Source organism: Nothobranchius furzeri, chromosome 4 (assembly GCF_043380555.1).
Source record: "Nothobranchius furzeri strain GRZ-AD chromosome 4, NfurGRZ-RIMD1, whole genome shotgun sequence".
Lineage (NCBI taxonomy): Eukaryota > Metazoa > Chordata > Actinopteri > Cyprinodontiformes > Nothobranchiidae > Nothobranchius > Nothobranchius furzeri.
In genome coordinates, this window is record NC_091744.1 from 12735094 (window position 1) to 12760741 (window position 25648).

Sequence of the window (25648 nt, forward strand, 5' to 3'; positions counted from 1 at the left end):
AAGGAGCCAGAGCTACTGCACCAGATAAAGAGGACTCCCTCTTCAAGGCTACTCAGGAAGCACTTAACATGGGAGGGCCAGACGCTCAAACACGAGCTCCCCAAAGCGCCAGCATTTAGTCTTGGGAGCGCCGTCTTCTCACACACCTACATGTCATGAGGGATGGGTCAGGGGGAGGGGGGCTGGAGATCAGTCGAGCATTGCATCCAGTTGGTCTGCCAAGTCGTCAAACATGCTGCCGATGTCATCCAGGATAGAGACGGTTCCTTTTTGGCTGGAAAATTTTGAAAAAGAAAAATGGAATAATTAGCTTTTATTGAGGCTTCGATAAATATGCTGACAGAATCAATGAGTCAAGTGTGGAGGTGAGTTCCTCCACTGATGGAAAGCAGCATTAAGATTCAGTTTATGGGTGACATTCACTATTTTCACACACACACACACACCTGACAAACTCAGAAACATACAATAGAGTCGACTAATTGTAAAGATCAACAAAAAGTAATGATAAATCCCAAAATAATAATATAAATCATGATTTTTGTTTATTGTTTATACTTAAAAAACTCATGTTTTACAATTGTTTTCATTTTATAGGAGAATGACGTTTTACAAAGACCAGTAAAGTACATGAGAAATCATGTTTTTATTAGGTGTCATGGCTGCCATGGAGCTTAATAAAGAAAGTAAAAATCGATTAGACTATCTGGACCGGAGGGGGTGTCAAGAGCTGGAAGAGGGGCTACAGAGGAAGGCTTAGGGGCCGAGGTGGGACTGGCTGCAGCCGGGCTCATGGTAACTGGAGACGCTACAGCTTTGCCGGGTTTGGGAGCTGTCGGAGGCCCGCGAGGCTTCGGTGATACTGGAGGAGGAACGCGCTTTGGCTCTAGACAGAGAAAATGGCAGAAAATATTTTGAATTGAATTAAAACAAAACCAACTGGGTTATAGGTAGGGCCAGATTAACACTTTGTTGTACCCTGGGCAACAATATTAAAGGGCCCCATCATCACGACCCAAGGATCACCATAATATGGTCACATACAGAATATTTTACTGTAATATGCAGTAAATATACTCAATACTTGAATGCCTGACATCACGTAACCCGCTCAGGGTATGTTTATGTTTATGCTTATTTACTTAGCAGATGCTTTTATCCAAAGCGACTTACAATTTATAACCTATAGGGCATGTTGTGATCTGTGGGAGAAACCGGAGTACCCGGAGGAAACCCACGCATGCATGGGGAGAACACGCAACTCCACGCAGAAAGGCCACAGCCGAGTTTCGAACCTGCGACCTCCGTGCTGCAAGGCAACAGTGCTAACAACTGCGCCACCATGCAGCCCAACCTTTGACCCACCTCGTGTGGATTGACCAATGAGGAGAGGTTCTTAACTTGAGGCCCTCTCTTCATTGGTCAGTCTGCATGAGATTGACTCTCAACCGCTCTCAACTGACGTTCAAAGTCGTAGGCAGCGAAGCGTCTCTGTGCAGTGCAAAAGCTCGGGTGGACAGTTTGTTTATTATAGGGTGACCATATTTCCATTTCCAAAAAAGAGGACAGGGGATCTGTGCCTATGACGTCACACTATGGCAACGCCACACAAACCATGTTGGGACCCATTTTTCGTAAGAACTAAATTAATATCAGATTCTGCCAATAAAAGGGCTCTAAAACAATTCATGTGTAAATATTTAGCATATTAATTACAAAATGTCATTTTCTGCTTTAGTGCTGCAAAAAGGTTTTATTAATAAGAAATTATTATACCTTTTGTTTTACTACAGCATCGGTAAACTTCCTGTGCACAGATTATTAAGGATGCTTGTTTCAGCTGTGAGATTAGACGATAGGATCAATGAAAAAATAAGTTGTCACACACTCCATGGAAACTTTCAGAGAATCCACAAATAGTGGCTTTCAAATGGTTTTGTTACTTTTTGCAAGTTTAGAAAAGCAGCAGATGAGACATCATGTCTGATAATTTAGTTCTATTTCGTCTAGTCTTAGCCCTTAAGCGAGCTGCTATTGGAAGGGTGATCTCAGCATCAGCCAATCATGAAGAGCTTAAATGTACGCCCACCACGTGGGCACCCCTTGTGGGTTATATAAGTGGAACGACCCCACTGTTCGCCTCCGTTTTCTCTTCACGCCAAGCTTAAGAGCTTCCTTTAAGAGCAATTATACAAGAAAAATCTACTCACCGACCATGTCCAGCGACGCCAGGATCTGCCCGGCCTGCCAGACGGAATCCATCTCCAGCTGCGACCTGCACGCCAAGTGTAAGGTCTGTCTCGGGGCTCACCACGCTGGCCTGGCCTTGACCCCCAGGCCTCGTGCCCATTTTGTACCGCTCTGCCCGTGGCTGAAAAGGTCCGCCGGGTCGAGTACTTCACCCCCACCACCGACGAGGAAATTCCGGTGGCTGGCATGTACTCGCTGGACAAAGCGTTACAGTTCTTCAACGTCGGCCAGGAGCCGGCTGGCTCCTACCGACTGGACGATGTCATCGACAGCAAGGAGTACGACGAAGCTGGCTGCCATAGCCCTTTTTCCCTCCGGTACAACACGGAGGTCGACCGCAAGGCTGGCTGCCATAGCTCTTCTTCCCTCCTGTACAACACGGAGGTCGACCGCGAGGCTGGCTGCCATAGCTCTTCTTCCCTCCTGTACAACACGGAGGTCGACCACGAGGCTGGCTGCCATAGCTCTTCTTCCCTCCTGTACAACACGGAGGTCGACCGTGAGGCTGGCTGCCATAGCCCTTCTTCCTTCCTGTACAACACGGAGGTCGACGAGCCTCGTGAGGAGTACGACGAGGCTGCATGCCGCAGCCATTATTCCCTCCTGTACAACAAGGAGGTCGACGAGCCTCGTGAGGAGCACGACGAGCTTGGCTGCCGTAGCCCCTTTTCCCTCCTGTACAACACGGAGGTCGACAAGCCTCGCTCAGCGGGTCCTTCTGCCCCAGTGGCTTCTCGCTCCTCCCTGCCAGCAGTTAGAGCACTGCTCCAGGAGTTGCCCACCATCATCTCCGCGGCTGCGGCCCGCAAGGGGCTAGCCGTTCCAGAACCGGCTCCGCCTGAGGCAGATGAATTGACGGGAATTTTTGGGGCGACGCAGACGCGCTGTCCAGAACCCGTCTGGCCACGCTTCCCCGCTGCCATGAGCTGCTGGTCCGCCGCCTTCTCCGAGCCTGCCGGGTTCAAGGCGCCAATTTCCACATATGTGCCCATTACCAAGGTCGAGGGCTTCTCCGACCTGGGCTGGCCATCCGTTCCCTCACTGGAGCCGGACTTGGCTTCGCTGTGTGGCGTCGAGGCCAAGAACCACCCCAGAGGATGGGACGAACGGCGAGGAAACTCCAGGCGCCCAGCTGCATGGCCAGCCCCGCAGAGCCGGCCTCCCACTGAGGCGGGACCAGGGAGTTGGCGGCCAATGGTTCCGAATGAGCCAGCAGACACAGCCTTGGCAGTCTCAGTCACAGGAATCTCGCCGAAAACAACCACGAAAATGACTCGTTGGAGGAATGTGTGTGCTTATGACTAATGTTAACTCTGTGAATGATTTTGGTTTTGAAATAAAACCCAAAAAACGTCACATCGAGAGCACAGTCCTACAGTCCTCTGCAGAACCCTCTGCCGAATCCTCACACATGATGTTCCCCGCACCAAGCACTGCAGCACATCTGCATGTTCACACAGTCTGACTCGGTCATGTTACACGGCTTGCTGTAAGGGTGCGCTCCATTTGCGCAACGGCCCCAGCCTACGGCCAGGCCCGACTCATCCTTCTTCCCCCACAGCGTTGGGTGGGACGGGATGTCATGGTGCTGTCGCGACCACGCGCAAAGCGTGCACGTTGCGCGGCTCCATCCGCTGGCACTTTGTCGTTCCCATGCACGGGCCCGGCTCCCACTCGTCCTTCATCCTTGGACTCCACGCTCTGCGGTGCGGATCAGCCTCTTCCAGCTGTTTCACACTCGCCCTTTCGAGCACAGCCCTCCATGGGTCGCTCCCAGTTCTCTGGTACAAGCGACGGCGGTAAGGGCGCGAACCCAATCCTCACGTGACCTCGAGCACACGTCCGCTGTCGAAACGCGCGCACGAATGCCTCCCTTTCGGCTACTCGCTAGCCCAGCGCACTTTCTCCAAATGTCTGGAGACCGCGCTGCAGCCACTGCGCACGGCGGGAACGAGGGTTTTATTTTACCGGGACGATCTGCTCCGATGCCCCTGGTCCGAGGACGAGGCGTCAGAGCAAACCAGGAAATTAACAGAGCATCTGTCAACCCTGAGGTTTTCTATAAACTGGGGGAAGAACTCCATCCTTCCATCCCAGTCGATTGTGTTTCTCGGGGTGGAGCTGAACGCCTCCCTAATGAGAGCACGTTTGTCGCCTGTGAGAGCGGCAGATCTCACCACGGTGATCTCCCGCGTGCAACCCCGCAAGATCGTGAGAGCCCTGTTAGTCATGAGACTTCTGGGCATGATGGCTGCAGCCCACTCGGCGGTGCTACTAGGGTTGTTGCGCTCGAGGCGCCTGCAACGCTCATCCGCCTCCGGGTACACCCGATACGTCAGAAGAGACGTATGTTGAGGGTTCCCCCCTCAGTGGGCGGGGGTCTCGCTCACTGGGGGAACCCCTGCATCCTCTCACACGGGTTCCCATCGGAAGTCCTACGTCACACGTATCTGTGTTTACGGATGCGTCACTGTCTGGGGTGGGGGGCACGTGCTTGTCCCATACGGCGGCAGATCGCTGGCCCTCCCACACGCACGAGCACATAAATGTGTTGGAGCTTATGACAGTGAGGAATGCGCTCAGACACTTTGCTGCCCTTCTCGATGGCCGTCATGCCGAAGTTCACACAGACAGCCAGGTGGCGACAGCCTACATAAATCGCCAAAGGGGAGTTCGATCCCTCCCACTATTGCGCGTAGCCACAGGTTTACTGTGTGAGGCTGAGCGACCCTCACTAAAAGGAGACTTGTTGGGTGTGTCCATTGGTTGAGCTAACCAGTGTGGCGTAAACCCATCCAGCTGCGCATTATTCCAATAGCAGCTCGCTTAAGGGCTAAGACTAGACGAAATAGAACATTGGTTACGTATTGTAACCCCAGATTCTATGAGTCTAGTCGCAGCCCTTAAGCCACTGGCCCCACTGGTTCTGTTAGGACTAAGAGCCATCGGAGGCAAACAGTGGGGTCGTTCCACTTATATAACCCACAAGGGGTGCCCACGTGGTGGGCGTACATTTAAGCTCTTCATGATTGGCTGATGCTGAGATCACCCTTCCAATAGCAGCTCGCTTAAGGGCTGCGACTAGACTCATAGAATCTGGGGTTACAATACGTAACCAACGTTTTTCATCTGATGATATTAGAACATGTCAGTGATGTCTGAGGAGCTTTTACAAACACTGTATAACTAATACTCCTGGAGAGGGTATGAATTACAGAGGCTTCTGGGGAGCCCAGTTATTGGGGGGGGGGGGGGGGGGGGTCATTTTGCCTTGGCCCCCAAAATGTCTTGAAACAGCCCTGGGTGTGTGACTGAGTTTTGAAGGTGATCTGAGCTGTATCAGATGTATAAATGTGACATGTGTATAACTTATTGCTTTATACAGGTAAAAACGTGTAGTGGAGATAAATCTACCTACATTACTTTTTGTTTTGTTTTCTTGTTTTTATTGAACTATTTTCCTGTCCTGTCTGTCTCTCATCTTCCTGCATCTCCTCTAAACTCTCCAGAAAAACTGCTGCCTGGATTCTTACTTTTTCACCTTATCACTGTAAACCCGAATAAGTTGACTGAACTTAAAATTTTTGAGGTAATCAGTTTCCACAAAAGTTTTAAGTAGACAAACCATATGTTTTAAGTATGGTTGTACTCAAAATTTGTATTTATTGTTAACTTAAAATTTTCAGATAATATTCTATATTTAAATAATTAAGATAAACTTAAAACTTATATATTTTAATTTTAACATTTTTGTGTTACTTGTAGTTAAATTATTTGATGCAACAGAATGTAATTATATTACAACCTAAACTCAAGTAATATGATTATTAACTAATTAAATTACCTTTCTTTTTTAATTGTGTGTGGACCACTCAAAAAAAGTATATGGCGATTCACTTAACATTTTGTTTATTAACATTTTTATGGACTTGTGAAAAACATCACATAAATGTTTTTTTTATAAAACCATCAACATGGAACCACTGACATGGACTGGAGCACAAGTGAGCGTACAAAATGCTGCTAATAACATTTAATAAAATTTTTATAAAATCATAAAAGAACATCAGTCCTAAAAGTCATCTTTCTTCTAATATATAAAAATGAAAAACAAAAGGTCAAACACAAAAGAGATTTTTTTAAATAAACAAAAATTAAATAAAATAAATATTTTTTAACAGGTTCAAATAATGTTTATCGGCACCCAAATAACCTTGTATAAAAAAAATGAGGTAAACTGATGGGAATTACATCCACCCAAAGCCTGTAGAAAACTTAAAAGTGCTTTAAATAAAATACTTCAAAGAAGGTGCTCAGTAACAGTGTGCCTGTCCTAACAACCAGTTGCCTTGCATATCTTTCATAACTACTCACTCTGTAACAAATCATTTCTAAGAGCATGAAGGCTGGGTTTCAGTGGTTTGCCATCATCAAGCCCCATGAAGACTTTCTGGACAAAGGTGAATGTGTGAACTAGTTTCCTGGGGTAGTCCAAATGCAGAGCATAGATCAAGCCAAACAATAAGGCATATGCATCAGCAAATCTGGCAATATCACGGATCACCAAGTCGCCTTCCACCACAACAGCCATGCTTGAAGGACTGAAATGGACTGGTCTCAGCAGAGCCGTCAGCAACCACTGTGAGAAGGGCAACTGGAGTGTCAGTCAGGTTCGTCTCATCTAGCGTGCCCGCCTGGAATAAACACAGTATCAATAAGTAAGGTTGACTTGAAGGGCCGTGACAAGCATTATTTGTAATCTAGCAAAATATTCTGCAGTCTTGTGGGTAACACGTTAGTGACACATCAAGAGTCCTCTATTTACTATTCTTTTAGAAAATGTGTAAATTAATTAATTAGATTTGTGTGTTTATAGCAACTAGGGTTGGGTATCGAGCGGGAGACGAAGGCGGGCAAAACAGGAAAGGAATCTAGTAGCGGACGGACATTGTTCCGGGTCTTCGGTAATTGGCGGAGATGTTAGTGAAGGCGGAGAAGAGGGCGAACTAGAGGAAAAACAGGCAGATTCCTCCTCTATTTACAAACTCCTGGGGATGCAACAAGTGGGCATGGTGCGTCGACTACTGGATCTGACGTCAACGAATTTTTAGAATCAAGCCGTCGACGTCATCAACGCTTTGCTACAAATCTACCAACAGGTATGGTTTTGTTGGTGCGTTAACGCAAAACTGCAGTAAAACATAAGTCGGAGAAACAGGATGCCAACTCATCACATGAAAAAGAGAACATCAAAAAGAATGTGAGAAAGAAACAAAACGAAGACACAGGAGAGCAACAAAACAGGAAGCAGAAAGTTTGTGCCCCTGCCCCGCGAAATAGGAAAATGAGCGCCGACCAGAATTAACGAGTAGCGTTTAGACTACCGCGTTCTTGCTTCAAATTTAAGGAAGTACCTGGCTGATGCAGAGTTGATGAACTTTTCATGGACAAGTGTTTAAAATATAAATATATGAAAACACATCATGACATGAGAATAATACCTGTAAAACAACGTGTTTTAGCTCTGCTTGTCAGCTACAGAAGAACATTTATAAACATAAGACGTACAGTCGCCATCTTAAAAAAACGGGGCGACGGAATTCTGGTGTAATATGCATGTTCACTACAGTGGACGGTACCGCGGTATGCGTGCGTCTTCCATGGTGAAATATCCATCAGAAGAACGCATCACATTTGTCCCTGTCCTCGTCATGAATTAAATAAACGTTAATTTTACCAGGTAAAAACACATTCGCTGTAAACCTGAGGGTTGCTAGTCCGTTTGATTGATAGCTGTAGTTCATCTCCGTCCTCAGTCTCAATCAACGTTATTTGAAAAAAAAATAAAGAAATGAGTTGACTTTACATCCTTCTGTTAGTGCAGCTGGCCACGTAGCAAGTTGTTACCATTTTACTGTGAAACCAAGTAAATAAAAGCGATAAAGGGCTACAACGGGCTTGTTTTGACTAGCTTCACCGGAATTTTGACGTGTGTAAACGGTCTTTTTGCCGACCATCATGGAGAACGGGGCAGTCTCGTGCAAAGGGTCAATAGCGAAATCAGGGTTTCTGTGTGTGCACAATCTATTTGGGTTTGCCTCCTCCCACCCCCACTTGTGACACACACACCCTAATTTGAGCCCAGGTTTGATCCCCCCCAACACACAAGTCTAATGCAATGTTTGTTAAAGCAATTGTGAAGCTGCTTTGTAATAAAACCATATAAAATAATCCATGGTATGTTATCTCACTGGTAGAATTTAAGTAATGCAAGAGACACTTACATCACATGTCTTAAAGAATTCTGGGTCTTCCTCCCGCAGGTATACTGGAAGGGCACGTAGCACTGCAGTCCGTTTCACATCGACATCAGGTGCTTCCTATAAAGGGAAAAGAAAATAAGAGTTAATTTAACACTAAGTTTACAGGTGTCATTGCCTGGGGATAATACATGTTTATGACACATTAGGCTCTGCATAATTTTGGAGACATTTCTTTTGAGACACAACCTGTCTCTCATGACAAAGAGCTTGTTTCTTACTCATTTGACAAAAACCCTAAACATTTTTTTTTCAGGGTTATCTAGACTAACACTTTTGTTTTTGCTCCCATTTTTTAGGCCTGTTGGATATACTGCCAAGTTCTCTGAAACGCCTTTAAAGACGGCTTATGGTAGAGAGATGAACATTCCTTTCATGGGCAACAGCTCTGGTAGACATTCCTGCAGTCAGCATGCCAATTGCACGCTCCCTCAAAGGTTGCAACATCTGTGGCATTGTGCTGTTTGATCAAACTGCACATTTTAGGGTGGCCTTTTATTGTGGGCAGTCTAAGGCACACCTGTACATTATTCATGCTGTCTAATCAGCCCCCTGGTATGCCACACCTGTGAGGTGGGATGGTTTATCTTGGTAAAGGATAAGTGCTCACTAACACACATGTAGACAGATTTCAGAACAGTATTTGAAAGTCATGGGTGTTTTGTGAATGTGGACCAAGTTTCAGATGTTTGAGTTCAGCTCATGAATAATGGGAGCAAAAACAAAAGTGTTGCATTTATATTTGTCTTTGGTGTATATAGAAAACAGATGTTCCCAGCAATTAACAGTAGCCCATAGGCAGTCTAAAAACAAGCAAAATTGAGTGATTAACATAGAAACTTTTTAAATTTGTGGTAGCAATTTTATCTTTATCAATATTCACCTGATGATCATAATGATTCAGAAAGTTTCGCAGAGCCTCCGATATCTTGCCAGTGCATGTGGCCTTCTGTCTGTATAGAGCCATAAGTCGTGGTGTGTGTCTGTCAAGTTCAGCATAGAACTGTTTCTGCAGGTTGATGTTTGTGACTCGGTGGAACTCCGCACAAACCTAAAAGTACAGGAACATGAAAACATCCAATATAAAGCAAAATTACTGGCCAAATTGAGAAATCTTATATTTAAAGAGGGATTTCCAAATTTGTGCCCAGTTTTATCTTAATGCTGTCATTTTAACATTTGTTTTTCAATTTGAACTTAACCTTTCCAACACAACTGTATCACAAATCTGAAATAAATTTTTTGGCATCATGAGCCTAATGAATGTAAGAAAACTTCTCTTTAATTCAAGAGAACATCAGTTCCTACATTATAGACTCAGCAAGTTTTATCTGTGGTTGCCTGTCTACTTAAAGCCGGGCGTACACTGTGCGACTTTTTCACTTTTTTGAGCTGATTTTCCACTCGTGCGACAATCCACAAAATCGGGGCGAGTTTTGCGCCGAGTGTCGTGTAGTATACAGGGGGTTACGAGAGGCAATTAACACCACATGACCAGCTATCGAGAGCTCGCACAAACTTCTGGCGTGTTTAATATTTTGCTCGTCCCTCGTGAGGGTATCGCACTTTTGAAGCGGCGCTGCGAGCAGCTGCGACGCAAAAAGTATCAGAACCGCTCACGGCGCATACGCAATCCTGCATCAACACCGCTCGCCCGCTATTTCCCTAATAACACACTTTGTTCGTTTTAATTTCTACACGTTTTTTACTCACAAAGATTGTCAAGAAAGAGTGTTTGTCGTGTTCATGTCAAATTAAACTGATCACAAAACACAGATTTACTTTCTTTATTTCATTTTACTCATCCAGCCCCCATAAATCCCTGTGTGTCCTGCAGCACTCCCGAAGGACAACAGGCAAAACAAGACAAAAAAGTCTCACGTGTTGAGTAAAAACTGCTATTTTTAGCATATTTTAGGGCCGACGTGTTGCTACCAGGAGTGCAGTGTGAGCAGTCAGGTCGCATCCAAGAACTGGGTCGTGCAGTGTGAGCACATGACTCGTGAGATCTGCCCTGCGAGGAAGTCGTACAGTTTGAGCTGAAGCTGAGTGCTACGAGTGAAAAAGTGGCACAGTGTACGCCCGGCTTAACTCATTCACTGTCATTGATGACTAAAGTCGTCATTTTAGATCCCACCGTTCACTGCCAATGAAGACTTAAGTCGCCATTTGAATGTTTTTACTGTGTGGGCATTGGAATGAGCCCCCGCATCGTGACTGAACCTCTCACCTCTAAAGCCGATCTTCATCCGCATATATCACACATGACGTGATCAGGAAGTAGAAAATCCATGTGTTAGATCGTTTTGGGTGGCTGCTGTAAAAAAAAGTGAGGTGCGAACCGGAAAAGCTTCTGCCGATCACAATTCAACAACGGATTATGAAAGAACGGATAATGCTCGAAATGCGCAGATTCTTCATGATTTAAGGTGAGTCTCCACTTTGTTTTGGTTGTTTTGGCGTCAACATCCTAGCACACAACGTTCTGTGACTCTTAAAAAAAACTATAAAATTGGTGAGAAACATTGGCAGCGAAAGGGATTTACCGATCAGGAAACGGCTGGCAGCGAATGAGTTAATGTTGAAGCACCACAACTAATAGGGTGCTTAGTTGTAGCGCTTTAAGATATTTTTTCTACCTATTTGAACAATGTTTATAAGAAGTACTTTGTTTAACATGTTAAATAAATAAATCTGAATCTGAAGATCTGCTGAACTTGCATTGTTTCAAGTTAAATTGAATAAGAAAAAAAAATCAGTGCAACACCAACCTGTGAGTGAAATCGCAGAGCTGGCCATTTCTCTAAGAAGTCCTTCACCATTGGGTTTTCTTGAACGATCTCATGGCGACGCAGTGCAAAGGTTGTTTGCATCAGTTTTTCAATCATTACTTTGTTGGGCTCGGTCTTCTCAACCTCATTTTTTATCTGGACTCTCAATTCCTCCAGACTGGCCTTATCTTCTCCTCTTGGAAAGTTTGGGAGGTAGTTTACCTCAGCTTTTCGTGCTCTTTTTATGTTGGAGTGGGGATACTCTCCTTCTGGGTTGTTGATACTCCTTCTACCAGCATTCACGGACACCTCCGCGCATCCGGCTCTGGCTAGCTTGGTGCGGTAATTTCCCATCTTAAATTTTAAACTGGTCTTCCAACCATAACTTCCAGGCTCATTAAGACATGGATGAGTGGTAACAAGAGCTTTTGCTGCCAAACACACATCTCTGTCACTCGGATAGGCTTTGAAGGTGTGCATCACTGAAGCCATGGTCTCCAAGATGTTGTGCTTTTGGGCTCGTGTCAATTTCAGTTGCTTTCCAGACATCTCGTAGGCTTTATTTCCCTTCTCAAGGACATGTTCGACTTCGTAAGAAAAGGTAGGTACTGGGAAAGTGTCAGGCCAACACTTCAGATGCTGAGCTAAAGGCACATGAGGAAGGATGTCTGTGTCAGAACTTGCACAAGAACTGGCATCACTTTCGGATCGCACTATTTTTAATGTGCTCTTCTCTAGTAGCTCTTGAATATCATGTAGACAGGTAAGTTGCCCATCAAAGTCAGGGTCTTCGTATTGTAAGGTAAACTCAAAGTCCAGCCTTGGGTTGAGCTTCTCCCGGAGTATGGTGATTAGTTCTTCCACTGACTCAGGCCGCTTAGTTAGAGAAACCTTCACAACAACATCTGTAGTGCTGTAAACTCTCAGCAGGAATTTCTGAGATGCTGCCATCATCCTGTGTATAAAGCAAGGAATGGAGATGATTAAAAAATACTACAATGGTCTCAACACATATAAAAACAATGAACATCATACCATTAACCTTTTTTATGAGTCATTTTATGGCAGAGTGGTACTCAGAATTGGCATCTGAGTACCAAGCAATAGCCCAAAAGATTTACTGTCACAAGTGGAGCAGTACCTCTTGTGGTAATGCATACACATAGCCTTTACAAGGTCTGATAATTGTATACTCAGCAATCATTACAGCTGTCAAAAATGGGGGGTCAAATATACTATAGTCTTGTTTTCCAATTTTAATTTAAAAAGTACACTGTAAATTTCATAACAAAATAAACTTACTATTTATGCTGGTTACTTTGGGTGCATTCTAGCATTTTATGGCCAATCTTTCAACAGTCCAGAACAAAGGTAAGTATTTTACATGTTACATAGTCACAGGCATAGGCGTCAGTTTAACCGGGGACACCGGGGACATGTCCCCGGCAAAATTTGTAATTGGCAGCTGTGTCCCCCCCACTTTCAAAAAAGCCTGCTGATGAGGATTTTTGTTTTACCAGCTCAGATCTTATACCAGGGGTCGGCAACCTGTTCCCATCAAAGAGCCATTATTACCCATTTCCCACAGTAAAGAAAACACCGCAGCAGTCGCAGCGTTGTGGGCGGGGCCTACCCTCAGACAGCAGAGAGCTGCTCACAACCAGGTGACAGCAGCCGGTACCATGGGCGTCGCACCCGTGGGGGATTCAACACCCACACTTTTCCAGCTGTTTTGCTCACCTCCACACCAGTCTGGTTTCTTTATGTCACACTCACTCTGTTTGCCTCATCTCCTTCTTCACCTCCGCTTCTGACAGCCGATGTCGGGTTTCCAGGAGAGCAGGAGAGGGAGGGACGGAAGAGCTCGACTGAATAATTTTACATCTTGACATTAGCTGTACAAAGTCTGAGTTTGATAAAGTGAAGAACAACAATTTGCAGAGGTTTATAACTGGCGCGGTGCCAGGTTTTCATTTTTGGGTGGGCCACGGTAATTCTGGACCTTAATAAGCAGTGACTTAGTGAAGCAGGCAGGTCGCGCTAGGAAATTTAGTTTAAAAAGACGTCATAAATGTGTTCCCCCGTCCTTTTTATTTATAAAATATGAAGTAAAAACTCCCAATTTAATTTTCATTCATTTGTCATTAATATTTAGTCTACACCCGTGCGTTAAGTGGACCAACTTTCAGTAAACGCAAAGCATCCAGCCCATCTCTCCAAATGCGTAAAATGTGCATCAGCCGTTAGGCGTGCCGCGCGCACCATCAGCTACGCTAGCCCAGACAAGAGCAGAGCAAATAGAGAAAGAATAGAGGATAATTGTGTCTGGATGTGGATGGAGATTACATTTTACAGCAGCCTAATCATCATTTAAATACGTAAACCATCACCTGTCTTCTAGTCCATGCTATCAGCATTGTTTTAATTGGTGTGTGTGTGTGTGTGTTCCACTTCAAACACTGGTCTAACCAACCAGACCTGCGTGTCCAGTAACATATTAATGTTACAATTAAACAGTTTCACTTCATGTAGGCTAGGAACGTTTCACCTGCCGTGGCCCGACCGCTTCTGCTCCACATGAACTTTGTGCGTGATCAAATGTCTCTACAGGAGCTTTCTGAGCTGAAGAGGCGACTGGATGTGTCATGCGTCTCCATATTGGAGACAGGAACAAGCGCTGTTCAGCCAAACTTTCATAATTTCATAAAAATAACATTTTCCAAGTGACACATCCCTCAGAGAGACCGGGTTTCCTCTTCAGTGGGAGGAAATCAACGAACATCCTTGAGTTTATCCGTCAAAATAAAAGTCAAATGGAAATATCTGTAACCTGTCATTTAACTGTTTTGCCTTCCTGTGAAGATTGTTGCAAAGAGAAACAACTAAACTTGATTAACCCCAGAGCCATGCGCACTGCGCTGTATGTCATGACTGTAAATGAGGGGGAAACGATTTAATGGGATCCTTTTCTTTTCAACATGGTTTAATGTAAAGTTTCATTCAGTACAAACTTTAGTTACACCAATCTAACGAGACAGAGCCTGGATTTGTATTCTGAACAGTTTAAACATGTTTAAAGCGGAGACATGCGTGACGCATCTAAAATTCGCACCTGCTCCGCTATTATGGAAATTAAAATAACAAGATGAATAGCATGAACTTATTTTAGGCACAGACAACATCCCCCACACTTTTGAAAAGTTTGCAACGCGCCTGGTCGCTCGTGTACGTCAAAGTTATCTTTCGTAAGACGATAATGAATAAAACGATTTATATAAAGTGGATCCAGAAGTTGTAGCCCGTCTCTGCCTACAATATTTAGATATTTTTCACCCTGTTGGTGGTTTTACTGAGCAGGTGCCACTTTTGTCACGCGATTCTTTTTAAAACATGTTTAGACTGTTCAGAATACAAATCCAGGCTCTCAGAACCAGAGCGCATGCGGGAAAGTTCCTCCCACTGAAGCGAGTGTTTTCCAAACCCGGTCACTCAGAGACTTGTCACTTAGAAAATGTTCCCTGATTATGAAACTTTGGCTGAATAGTGCTTGTTCCTGTCTCCAATGTGGCGACACATCCAGGAGCCTGTCTGAGGAGAAGCCCAGAATCTGACATCCTCCAGCTCAGGAAGCGCATATGATTACGCACAAGCGTGACGCGTCAACCCGGTCTCACAGTCAGACCGGGTTGGACCTGTTCAGGTTTACGCAGACAATCTTTACATTTAGAATTGGCATACAGATGTAAAATTAATGCAGTAAAATATAAAGCATTTTATTTAAATATCCATTCATTATTTTAAAAGTACAGAGAGCCGCATCAGATGGATGGAGGAGCCGCTTGCGGCTCCAGATCCGCGGATTGCCGACCCCTGTGCTAGTCTACTTTATTGTCCCCAGCAATTTTTAAACCCCACTCAAGTGTATGGTTATTGTCCCCAGCAATTCTGAAAACAAACTGACGCCCTTGGTCACAGGCCATCATTTAATTTAGTCACGGTAAAAACTAACCCTATTTCAACATCATAATCTACATTTTCTCACCAGGCATACAAACAATACATAAGAATTTACACAGCAATTATTTTACAAAACAGAGACAAACTGCAGGAGAAATATTTGGAAAAACACATCATGTGATATTAAATCAGTGAGATACATCTAAAAGGAAACAGAACTTCTAGTAGCAAACTACTTTTTACAGACTACTGTCTAATGTTGCTCTCTTAACCCCCCCCCCCCCCCCCCCACCACCACCACCACCACGCACACACACATAGCATCTGCATTTTGAAACTTTGGGGTGGAACAAATCTTAAAATATATGTAAATCACATAATGCAAATTCACTTTCAGTGTAGAAGTATAAAACGTTTTGGTGTCAAAAGAAGTTTCCCTTCCACGTAGTATGCAGAAAGGGGTAAGCGGTCATTAAACTCTGACATGCAGTGGATAGCCATACAACTTGGGTAGAGTTCATATGACCTCATATGTTCAGTGTAGTTTGACCTGTGTTCTTTGCAAAGAAATGCAGCATCATTGTTAACAAGGAGGATTTTTTTGATCTCGCTAAACTGTGGCAGTCCCCCATCCTCCCCCACAGACACAAACATTCCAGGGCTGTAAGTTGTGCCATCAACAATGATCTTTGATGTGCTGTAAATAATTCTGCTGTCAGTTTTTTCCTTTATGTATTCTTGTGCAACTTCAGGAAGATCTGAAACCATGACAGAAGTAACGTGTGTCGTCTGCTGATGCGGCTGAAAAAATGAAGGTGCACTGAGGTAGTAGGCCACCATGTGTTGGTGCCGTGTTGCTAATGTTTTTAACACATTCTTAAAGTTTTGTGTGTCATGTATTACCCTCTTGAAAAAGCGATGCTTACCCTCGAACCTCATTGTCCATAAGTGAACAAGTGGCCCAAAAGCACGTATAAGAGCTGGGTAGTGCTCTATATAATGATGTTTTGGAAGCAGTCTTAACTCAGGAAACATGTCCTGCAGCACTTTTCTGTGGTCATCTATCTTTGATTGCAAATACTGTATGGACTCTTCATCAAATCTTGGGCACAGCATAAGCTCAACAACCTCTTTCAAATCCATTAACACTGTCCAAGCAGCATCTTCCTCAGGGACTACATTACCGTTCATGAATGGCAGTACTCTCAGCAATGTGATATTCTCATGACCATTGCCACCAATGGTCCTCCTTGTAGAGAAGTTCTTTGAGATGGGCTTTGGTTTGTCAACTTTATCGGAGTGTTGGTAAGGAAAGGACAAGATTTTTCTATTCAACTGCTCCAGAGTAAAGTATTTCTGCCGGATCATCTCCTGAATACACATGGCCAACTCCACTGGTACAATTCCCTCAAAAAGGTCATGGAGGACATCAGGAGGGAAGCCTGTGGTTGTATGAAAATACTGCAAACTTTCCGTCAGGATGCAGTTCCGTTGCACACCTGCCTGACTATGACCATCCCCATGTAGAACTTCCTGCACATTTTGGTCATAACTGGCTTTTGTTCTGAGGCTAAACTTGCCATCTCCAACATCATGAGACTGAATTAGGTCTCGTGTTGCATTGCAAAACCTACAAATAAATCCAGTTCTGAAACACTGACTAAACCCAGCCAATGAGTGGGCTGCCAGGTTGTCAGCTACAACGCACATGATAGTCCCTTTAACAGATTTACCGAGGCACTCAATAAATACACCATCTTGCTCAAGAGTTTTTAGATCTTGTAGCAAAGGACCAAATGCTTTTTCATAGCCACACCTGTGGAGATCAGGTACCTTACATAATGCTGCTAGCTGAATGACATGCAGACCTGAACGATATTTACTTGGCAAATCAGCAAACATCCAGCATACTGCACACAGTTTGTGTATTTTCCTTGAAGTGCCCAATGGATTGGCAATTTCAAGGTCATCAATGTACAGTATCAGTGGCAGTGAAAGCTCTGATGAAGAAAACAACTCATTTCCTTGGAAATATGACCCATCTCTGTGGCTTGTGTAAAGACCCTCATAAGAGATATGTGTTTCCATAATTCTGTTAAGAATGTCTGTATGTTGGAACATTTTTTGGATCATCTCAAATATAGGGACATGAATTGCTGTACAACCAGGCTCCAATACATACTGAACAGGCATTACCACAGGGTAGTTCTTTTCAATAAACGTTTTTCTATGTTTATTTGAACAAAAGTCCTCCCCTTTAGCTGTGGCACAAGCAAAAATATTTGCATTATTTACAGCATTCAGCAAATCATTAAGGATAGCCTTGGAAGGAGTAACCTGATGCCTTTGTAATACATCATGCAGAGTCTTTTTAATGAGAGGCTTTGACAATGAAATGATTTGTGCCAGAGTATCAACTATTTCCTGAGATGCCATTTGAGAAACATGAAGAATACTTTCCATCTTCAGGAACAATGAAGACAAGTTCTTGTGTAACTGCTCTCTTAACTGCCTGGTATCACAAACACTGTCTACCTCAGGAAAAGCCAAGTCATCCAAATGCTCATCATTAACATCCTCAATGGCAAAGTCACTAGTGCTTTCCACTGGCCTGCTGTTTTCGTTTGACACAAGGACATCACAAATATGGGGTGCCATTTGTAAAGTCAAACAGTCATAATCTAACAGCAATATTTTTGGTTATTTAGCATATCATTAATTCACTAACTAAATATTTAATTTACTAATTAAATATTTATTTTGGAACTAAATATTTAATTTGTAAATTAAATATTTATTTTCCGAAATAAATATTTAGATCCCAGCTAAATATTTATTTTGGAGCTAAACATTTAGTTTGCAAAATCAGTATTTGGGAAATAAATATTTAAGTCTGACCCAAAAATATAAACTATAGTGTGGAGCTAAATAACATCATGGAAAAGAAATATTTAGCTGGGATCTAAATATTTCTTTGGAAAATATTTAATTTACAAATTAAATATTTAATTTAAATTTTAAATATTTATTTCCAAAATAAATATTTAATTAGTAAATTAAATATTTAGTTAGTGAATTAAATATTTATTTTACAAACTAAGTATTTAGATCAGACCTAAATATTTAGTTTGCAACATAAATATTTAACTATAAATTAAATATTTAGCGTGCTAACTAAATATTTATTTGGAAACTTTAACATTTATAAATGTATGAATAACATGGTGAAAATATGACTTTGAAAAAGTGAACTCTCAATTTTTTCTCTTATGATATGCTAAATAACCAAAAATATTGCTGTTAGATTATGACTGTTTGACTTTACAAATGGCACCCCATAGAAAAACACTATAGTTTGAAATGAAGTAAGAATGTAAAAACAAAAATAACATTTCTTCCCGCTTTGCTGATTTATTGAATCCTTTTTGTGGGTTTTTTGCTCATGAAAGTTAAGTTATGCTTCACTAGTGACTAACTGCAGTAAATGATGCTTTGCTGCAATTATTGTTAACAATATTAAAGTTAGACGTAATTACCACTTTTATCTGAAGAAGCGCGTCTTTATTCCCGCTCCAGCTGCTGAGATCAAAGTTGACAGAAACGGGGATCCGTGCCTGCAACCCGAGCAATTAATCCGCGTATTTCCAGCAGAACACGTTTGCCGAAAGATTTGTGCGATAATCACACTTTCATTTTCCTCATACTCGACTCACGTGACCAGGCGCAAATGTCACGTAACCAACGCAATTGCGTCATGAATATGCAAATTAGAACGTTGCGACCTCTAGTAACCTCTGAGCAAGCGTCAGCAAGGCAGATCAGAACGCTTCATAGAAGCACGTGATCATAAGCTTTGATACGTCATACAGAGAACATCATTTCTTACTACAAGTCATTGTTGGTCAGAGCACTCGACGCGATTTTAAAATGCAATACGATATAGAAGAATACAACTGGGAGTTGAAAAACAAAATAAGCCAAACTGAGAGAGAAATTCAGAAAGTGAAAGATGAAATTTCAGCATTTAGAGAAAAATCTGCTTTTGAGTATAAAATACGAGAAGCCAAACATGCAGAAAATATGCAACAGAGAGGCATGAAACATGATGCAGAAATGAAAATCCTCCATCAAAAGATTTCTACTCTAAATAAACTCGTTTTAGAGAATGACAGTCGAATAGCAGCGCTCAGAAAGGAAAATGACAACCTGAGCGTTTACAGAAAATTAAAAGAAAAACGCGATTTTGACACAAATAAGATTGAGCGACCTCCGAACAGACCTGAGACTAATAGAGAAAGGAAGATCAGCCAGTTACATAAAATGAGTCAGCTAGCTTTGAAGGACGCCTCAACACAAAGTAATGAGGTAAAACCGGCTGCATTGGGAAAAGATAATGCTAGATATAATATTTTAATTCAAGAAAAGATGCGTTTTTGTGAAAACATGACAGGGGAACTAAAGAAAACAGACGAGAAATTATTAAAGGTAGATGAAAAAATGGCTGCACTCAGGCACATCAGAAGGCTGCAGTAAAGTGAAGATGATTTGAAACAAGAAAGAGAAGAAGCTTTTGTGTTAAGATCTTTTAATCCAGAGACGAGAAGAATAATGAATTTATTTCCCAGGGAGGTACCGATCTCTCAACCAAAAGAGGCTGATGTAAAGAAAAAAGTTAGAGATCCAATGAGTTGGTTACGGGAATAAGAGGGTTAATCCCACAGTGGGGGTGTCATTTTTAAACACAGATGAGGGGAAAGTGTCGAAGGGGCATGCTAGCTCAGGCAAATAAACACGAGCTAAACTTTCTAGGGTCATGGGTCGGGTTGGGGTTGGGAGAGATAAGGCTGAAAGAGAGATGCTAGATCTTACCTTACTGACTTTGTCTCTGCGACACCAGGTTGGAGTAATAGACAACCCTCGCATCTCTGACTACAGAGTTAACGGATGTCAGAAGGTGGACGGGGAGACGTGTTTTCATACACAGGCTGCAAATGCTGTAATTGAGCCTGGGAGTTTACTGCAGGAACTGATCTGGTTCTGAAAGGACAGATGTTGTCCAGAGTGGAGAGGCAATATTCGTTAACCTGAGAGGTTAATGATGATAAAAGATAAATGACCCGCTCTTTCTAACACCAGCTGAAAGCTCATTCACGCAGAGTCTGCCTCTCAGGGGCCACGCCCACAGGGCCAGCCTTTCTGGATGTGGGTGGTGTGTCTCCCCATGAGCCTGGGACAACAGGTCCTTGCAAAGCGGCAGTTGCCATGGGGAACCTCACAGGAGTTGGGAGATTTCCACCAATCAATTTTTCCCCAGCCACTGTGGGATAGTTAGCATGGCTAGTTAGTTAGTTAGTTAGTTAGTTAGTTAGTTAGTTAGTTAGTTAGTTAGTTAGTCAGTTAGTCACTTAGTCACTTAGTTAGTTAGTTAGTTAGTTAGTTAGTTAGTTAGTTAGTTAGTTAGTTAGTTAGTTAGTTAGTTAGTAATGTGGCTCAAAAAGCTGAGTGCACCACCACAAATGTCATCAAAATGACTGACTCAGACAATATCAGCCTCAACCCAAGATGTAGTTAGCTAGTATCCCAGTTAGTTAGTTAGTTAGTTAGTTAGTTAGTTAGTTAAATAGTTAGTTAGTTAGTAATGTGACTCAAACAGCAGCATGCATCCCCACAAGTGTTCCATCAAAATGGCCGGCTCAGCCAACATCAGCCTCAACCCAAGTTAGTGGGATGTGTATCTCCCCATGAGCCTGGGACAACAGGTCCCTGAGGAGCAGCAGTTGCCATGGGGAACCTCACAGGAGTTGGGAGATCTTCACCAACCAATGTTTCCCCGGCCACCGTGGTGCTATTAGGATCATGGACAGGCCCTGCTCCCTCACCCTGGGTAAAGTGGGGGCTATGGGGGCCTCTGGAGGGAACGCATGAAGGAGAGACCTTGGCCACTTGTGCGCAAGAGCGTCCCAACCCCCCACCCACCCCACCCCCCACCCCCCGTGGGGCGCCACGATCCTGCAGGGGGAATTTAAGTGGGCACTGAGAATTCTCTGTTGATGCAAACACATCCACGACTGCCTGACCGAACCTCATCCAGACCTGATTCACCACTTTAGGATGAAGCCTCCAATCTGCGTAGATTGGATTGCCTCTGGATAGCAGATCTGCTCCGTAATTCAGAATTCCTGGTATATGAGTCGCTCTCAGGGACTGCAGGTTCAAACTGCTCCAAATGATCAGTTTATGTGATCATGTGTAAGCAGGTGGACCTCAGACCTCCCTATCTGTTGACACATTTTTAACACAGTGGGGAAATTCACTAGTTACAGGTGTCTTTAGCAACAGGATAAAAACACTTTATGAATTATTTAGTTGGATTAAATCCTTGGTTCCTAAGGCATCTGTTCCTCATGACCTGATGGGAATCAGCCTGTACAGACTTTCCCTCCTGATGCTTTCCAACAGCTGCTTTCCTTCATCACTTTAACAGTCAGTGAGTCACTATGATTTTCCTATATTTCACTCACATTTATGGTGGTGGCAATGTTTATGAAACTTCAGAACTGCTGTATTTGATTTCACTTTTGCATCAACAAGAGTTCAGCAGTACTAACAGCAGTCGTGTGAGCACGGGAATAACACAACAGTCTTGTGTTTCGGTTTATCGTGTGTGAAATATTCACCTGAAATGATAAAATATATACAGCTACTTACAGATAAACATCAGCACGCCACACCTAGCACTACAGCTTTGTCTGCTGTCTGTACAAATTATTACATTTACCTATTTATTGAATCTGAATTATGACTTCAGTTCAAACCAATATAGGGTCTTGAAATGTATTTTCACTGAGTTACTTTTAGCTACTCAAAACACAAACCTAGAGTTATTAGGCTACTTAATAACAACGCTTCATGATTCTTTGAAATTCTTCTACACTTCTTGTCACGTTTAGGAGCAGGAGGTTAGGACCCAAGATGCAGACCCAGGATGACACGAGGCAGGAATGTTAAATAAAGAAGAATCCTTTATTTAGGATGACAAAATAAAAATCCAAAAGGGGCAGGAGGCAAAAAACCCAATAACAAAATGAAGCAGGGAAAAATCCAAAAGCTCACTTCATGAGCAGAGAACCAGAGACCAGGAGGGAGAGACAACAAACAACGCTGACATAAAACAACAATGGACCGACAAGAACAATGAGACAAGGAGGGCTTATTTAGACAGGGAGGAGCAATTAGGGAAACAGGAAGCAGGTGTATGGAGTGAGGCTGGAGGAAGGCAGGTGACAACAATTATCTGGATGGGGAAGAGAACCAGAGGAGGGCAGATAAACCTAACACTATATAAAACACAAAACTAAACCTAAAGACTAAGGGAAGGACTCACACAAACACATACACATACTGACACTCACAAACTCATACACATACAAGAGGCTGTGGCTACAACTTAAGACACACAACAGAGATGCAGACAAAGGACACATGAGGGCGCTAAGAGAACACAAAAGGAGAACCTGGAGTGGGAACTGGAGGAGCTGGGGAACAAAGGGACACAGAACATGACACTTCTATCTCTAATAACCTAGTGAATAACTTCCCTCAGTCCGTTTCTAATTATTCAATCAACTTGCAAAAGCAAAACTTCATGAAGTTATTTAATTTTTTATCTTATTGTTAAAAATCAAATGTTATTGTCCTAAAAATCTTGTCATCTTTCGACTGTAGCATTAAATATTCTTAATAACTAGAAATGTAACATCTATAAAGCATCAAATCAAATAAATCTGACAAATAAGGGAAAAATGTCTGTGTTTATGTCCCCATCTTCACAGATTTAACAATTAGTCTTAGATACATTCAATTGTGGTGAACTGTTTATTTGCGTTTTATACAAACAATTGTCTGACATGTAAAATAGTAACATTTAAAGTTTGGATGTAAGAGGTGAAAATAAAGATTTTAAAAGTTCCAAATCTCCCAGTTGCCCCTCCACCTTCTACAGGTAAAAATTACATCTAGTTATACATTTATAAGTTGGATTTGACTGAAGATTTGTGTTTTTTTATCTGAGATTATTGTTTTTATGCTTTTGTTAACTGATTCAATTATGTCCTCCCACTAAAACTGACACAACCATTTCTTCAGGTCAAACACCTCCAGATCTTTTTCTGAAGACAGTAGGATAAAGACCAGTGCTGACCACTGAGCAGGAGACAGTGTCTGTAGAGAGACGTCCTGAACTCAGAGACTGTTGGATCTCCTCCACCAGACAAAGATGATTCAGTTCATTCAGACAGTAGAGCAGGTTGATGCTTGTCTCCGCAGACAGACTCTCATTGAGCTTCTTGTTGATGTGATCAACTGTTTCCTGATTGGATCTGCTTCCTGTCTTCCCCAGCAGGTCTTTTAGGAGAGTCTGATTGGCCGGCCGGGACAGACCAAGGAGAAAGCGTCCAGGTGTCCATTTGGACTCTCAAAGGCCTTGTTCACAGCACTCTGATAGAGATCATTTAGATTTGGACCGCTGAAAAGTTTAGACCACAGAGAATGTTGCTGTTTGTCTTCCATTAGATTGACACCAGAACTGATGAAGGTCATATCGACATGCAGAGCAGCCAGAAACTCCTGAACACTCAGGTGGATGAAGCAGAAGACCTTTACCTGGTACAGTCCTGTCTCTTCTACAAAGATCTGTGTGAACACTCCTGAGTACACTGAGGCTGCTCTGATATCGATGCCACACTCTGTCAGGTCTGATTCATAGAAGATCAGGTTTCCTTTCTGCAGCTGATAAAAAGCCAGTTTTCCCAGAAACTCAATCATCTTCCTGCTCTCTGGACTCCAGTGTGGATCTGCCTCAGCTCCTCCATCATACTTGACCTTCACTTTGGCCTGAACAACCAGGAAGTGAATGTACATCTGAGTCAGGGTCTTGGGCAGCTTTCCCCCATCTTTGTTTTTAAACACCTCCTCCAGAACTGTAGCAGTGATCCAGCAGAAGACTGGGATGTGACACATGATGTGAAGGCTTCGTGATGTCTTGATGTGGAGGATAATCCTGATGGCCTGCTCCGCATCTCTGAATCTCTTCCTGAAGTACTCCTCCTTCTGTGGGTCAGTGAACCCTCTGACCTCTGTTACAATGCCAACACACTCAGAGGGGATCTGATTGGCTGCTGCGGGTCTTGTGGTTATCCAGAGGCGAGCAGAAGGAAGCAGGTTCCCCCTGATGAGGTCTGTCAGTAGAACTTCCAATGAGGAGGACTCTGTGACATCAGTCAGGATCTTACTGTGGTGGAAGTCCAGAGGAAGTCGACACTCATCCAGACCATCTGAGATGAACACGACCTGGAACTCTTCAAAGCTCCTGTTATTTTTGGTTTCAGTGAAGAAGTGATGAACAAGTTCCACCAAACTAAACTTCTTTTCTTTTAGCACTTTCAGTTCTCTGAAGGAGAACGGAAACATGAAGTGGATGTTCTGGTAGGCGTTGTCTTCAGCCCGGTCCAGAGTGAACTTCTGAGTTAAGACCGTTTTGCCAATACTAGCCACTCCCTTTGAGATCACTGTTCTAACAAGTTCGTCTCTCCCAGGTGGGAGTTTGAAGAGGTCTCGTCTGATTGTCGTTTCTAGTTTTTTTAGTTTCCTGGACGCCACTTCAATCTCTCTGATCTCATGTTCATTGTTGACCTCTCCAGTCCCTCCCTCTGTGATGTAGAGCTCAGTGTAGATCTCATTCAGATGTGTTGGGTTTCCTGCTTTAGCAATCCCCTCAAACACACACTGGAACCTCTTCTTCAGGCCAGATTTAAGTTTACGTTGACTAAATGCAACACAACATAAAGTATGTCAGGGTGTATTTTATGTAAGTACACGGGAAACTTGATACTTCTGCAAATAACTTGTTTGATTAATCTTTGTACCTGTTTGCAGATGGTCAGCCAGCTGGTCCTGCTTCATTCTTTTGAGGAAGTGTTATGGGAAACTTTATGTTAATTAATTCTTGATCATGGACTCAATCAACTGAATGTAAATGTATTGTTCTATGTCTCTTTGCATGACACACACACACACACACACACACACACACACACACACACACACACACACACACACACACACACACACACACACACACACACACACACACACACACACACACACACACACACACACACACACACACACACACACACACACACACACACACACAATCTCTCTCTCTCTCTCTCTTTTATCTCTTGGTATAAATAAACTCTGTGACCTGTTGTTTGGGGCATTTTGCCACAGTTATAACTGTTTGACGTGTCTGCTCATTGTCTCCTTCTCTCTTCACTATAGGAAATGGGT

General features: G+C 43.1%; 1 protein-coding gene and 1 pseudogene across 2 annotated transcripts; both read right to left on the reverse strand.

The window, feature by feature from the left end:
* Window positions 1–6142: 6142 nt before the first annotated feature.
* Window positions 6143–20879, reverse strand: LOC129161912 (uncharacterized). 2 transcript variants are annotated; one of them, XM_054738436.2, is made up of 5 exons: window positions 18835–20879; window positions 11342–12296; window positions 9454–9621; window positions 8535–8630; window positions 6143–6944 (listed from the first exon to the last, which is right to left on the reverse strand). In XM_054738436.2, the coding sequence occupies exons 2-5, from the start codon at window positions 12293–12295 to the stop codon at window positions 6804–6806; spliced, it is 1359 nt and encodes a 452-aa protein (XP_054594411.2). In that variant the 5' UTR covers window position 12296; window positions 18835–20879; the 3' UTR covers window positions 6143–6803. The 2 variants fall into 2 exon arrangements, with proteins under 2 accessions (XP_054594411.2, XP_054594412.2); XM_054738437.2 differs by lacking the exon at window positions 18835–20879 and having other exon boundaries at window positions 11342–15574.
* Window positions 20880–21012: 133 nt separating this feature from the next.
* On the reverse strand, window positions 21013–25258 carry LOC129161925 (protein NLRC3-like; annotated as a pseudogene).
* Window positions 25259–25648: the final 390 nt, after the last annotated feature.

Excerpts from the sequence above, each read along its gene's own strand:
- LOC129161912 (XM_054738436.2), bottom strand. The coding sequence starts at position 12,295 with ATGATGGCAGCATCTCAGAAATTCCTGCTGAGAGTTTACAGCACTACA. Across the intron at positions 8,631-9,453 it reads TGAATCATTATGATCATCAG|GAAGCACCTGATGTCGATGT; the intron begins GTGAATATTGAT and ends TTCCCTTTATAG. Across the intron at positions 6,945-8,534 it reads AATTCTTTAAGACATGTGAT|GCGGGCACGCTAGATGAGAC; the intron begins GTAAGTGTCTCT and ends TGTTTATTCCAG.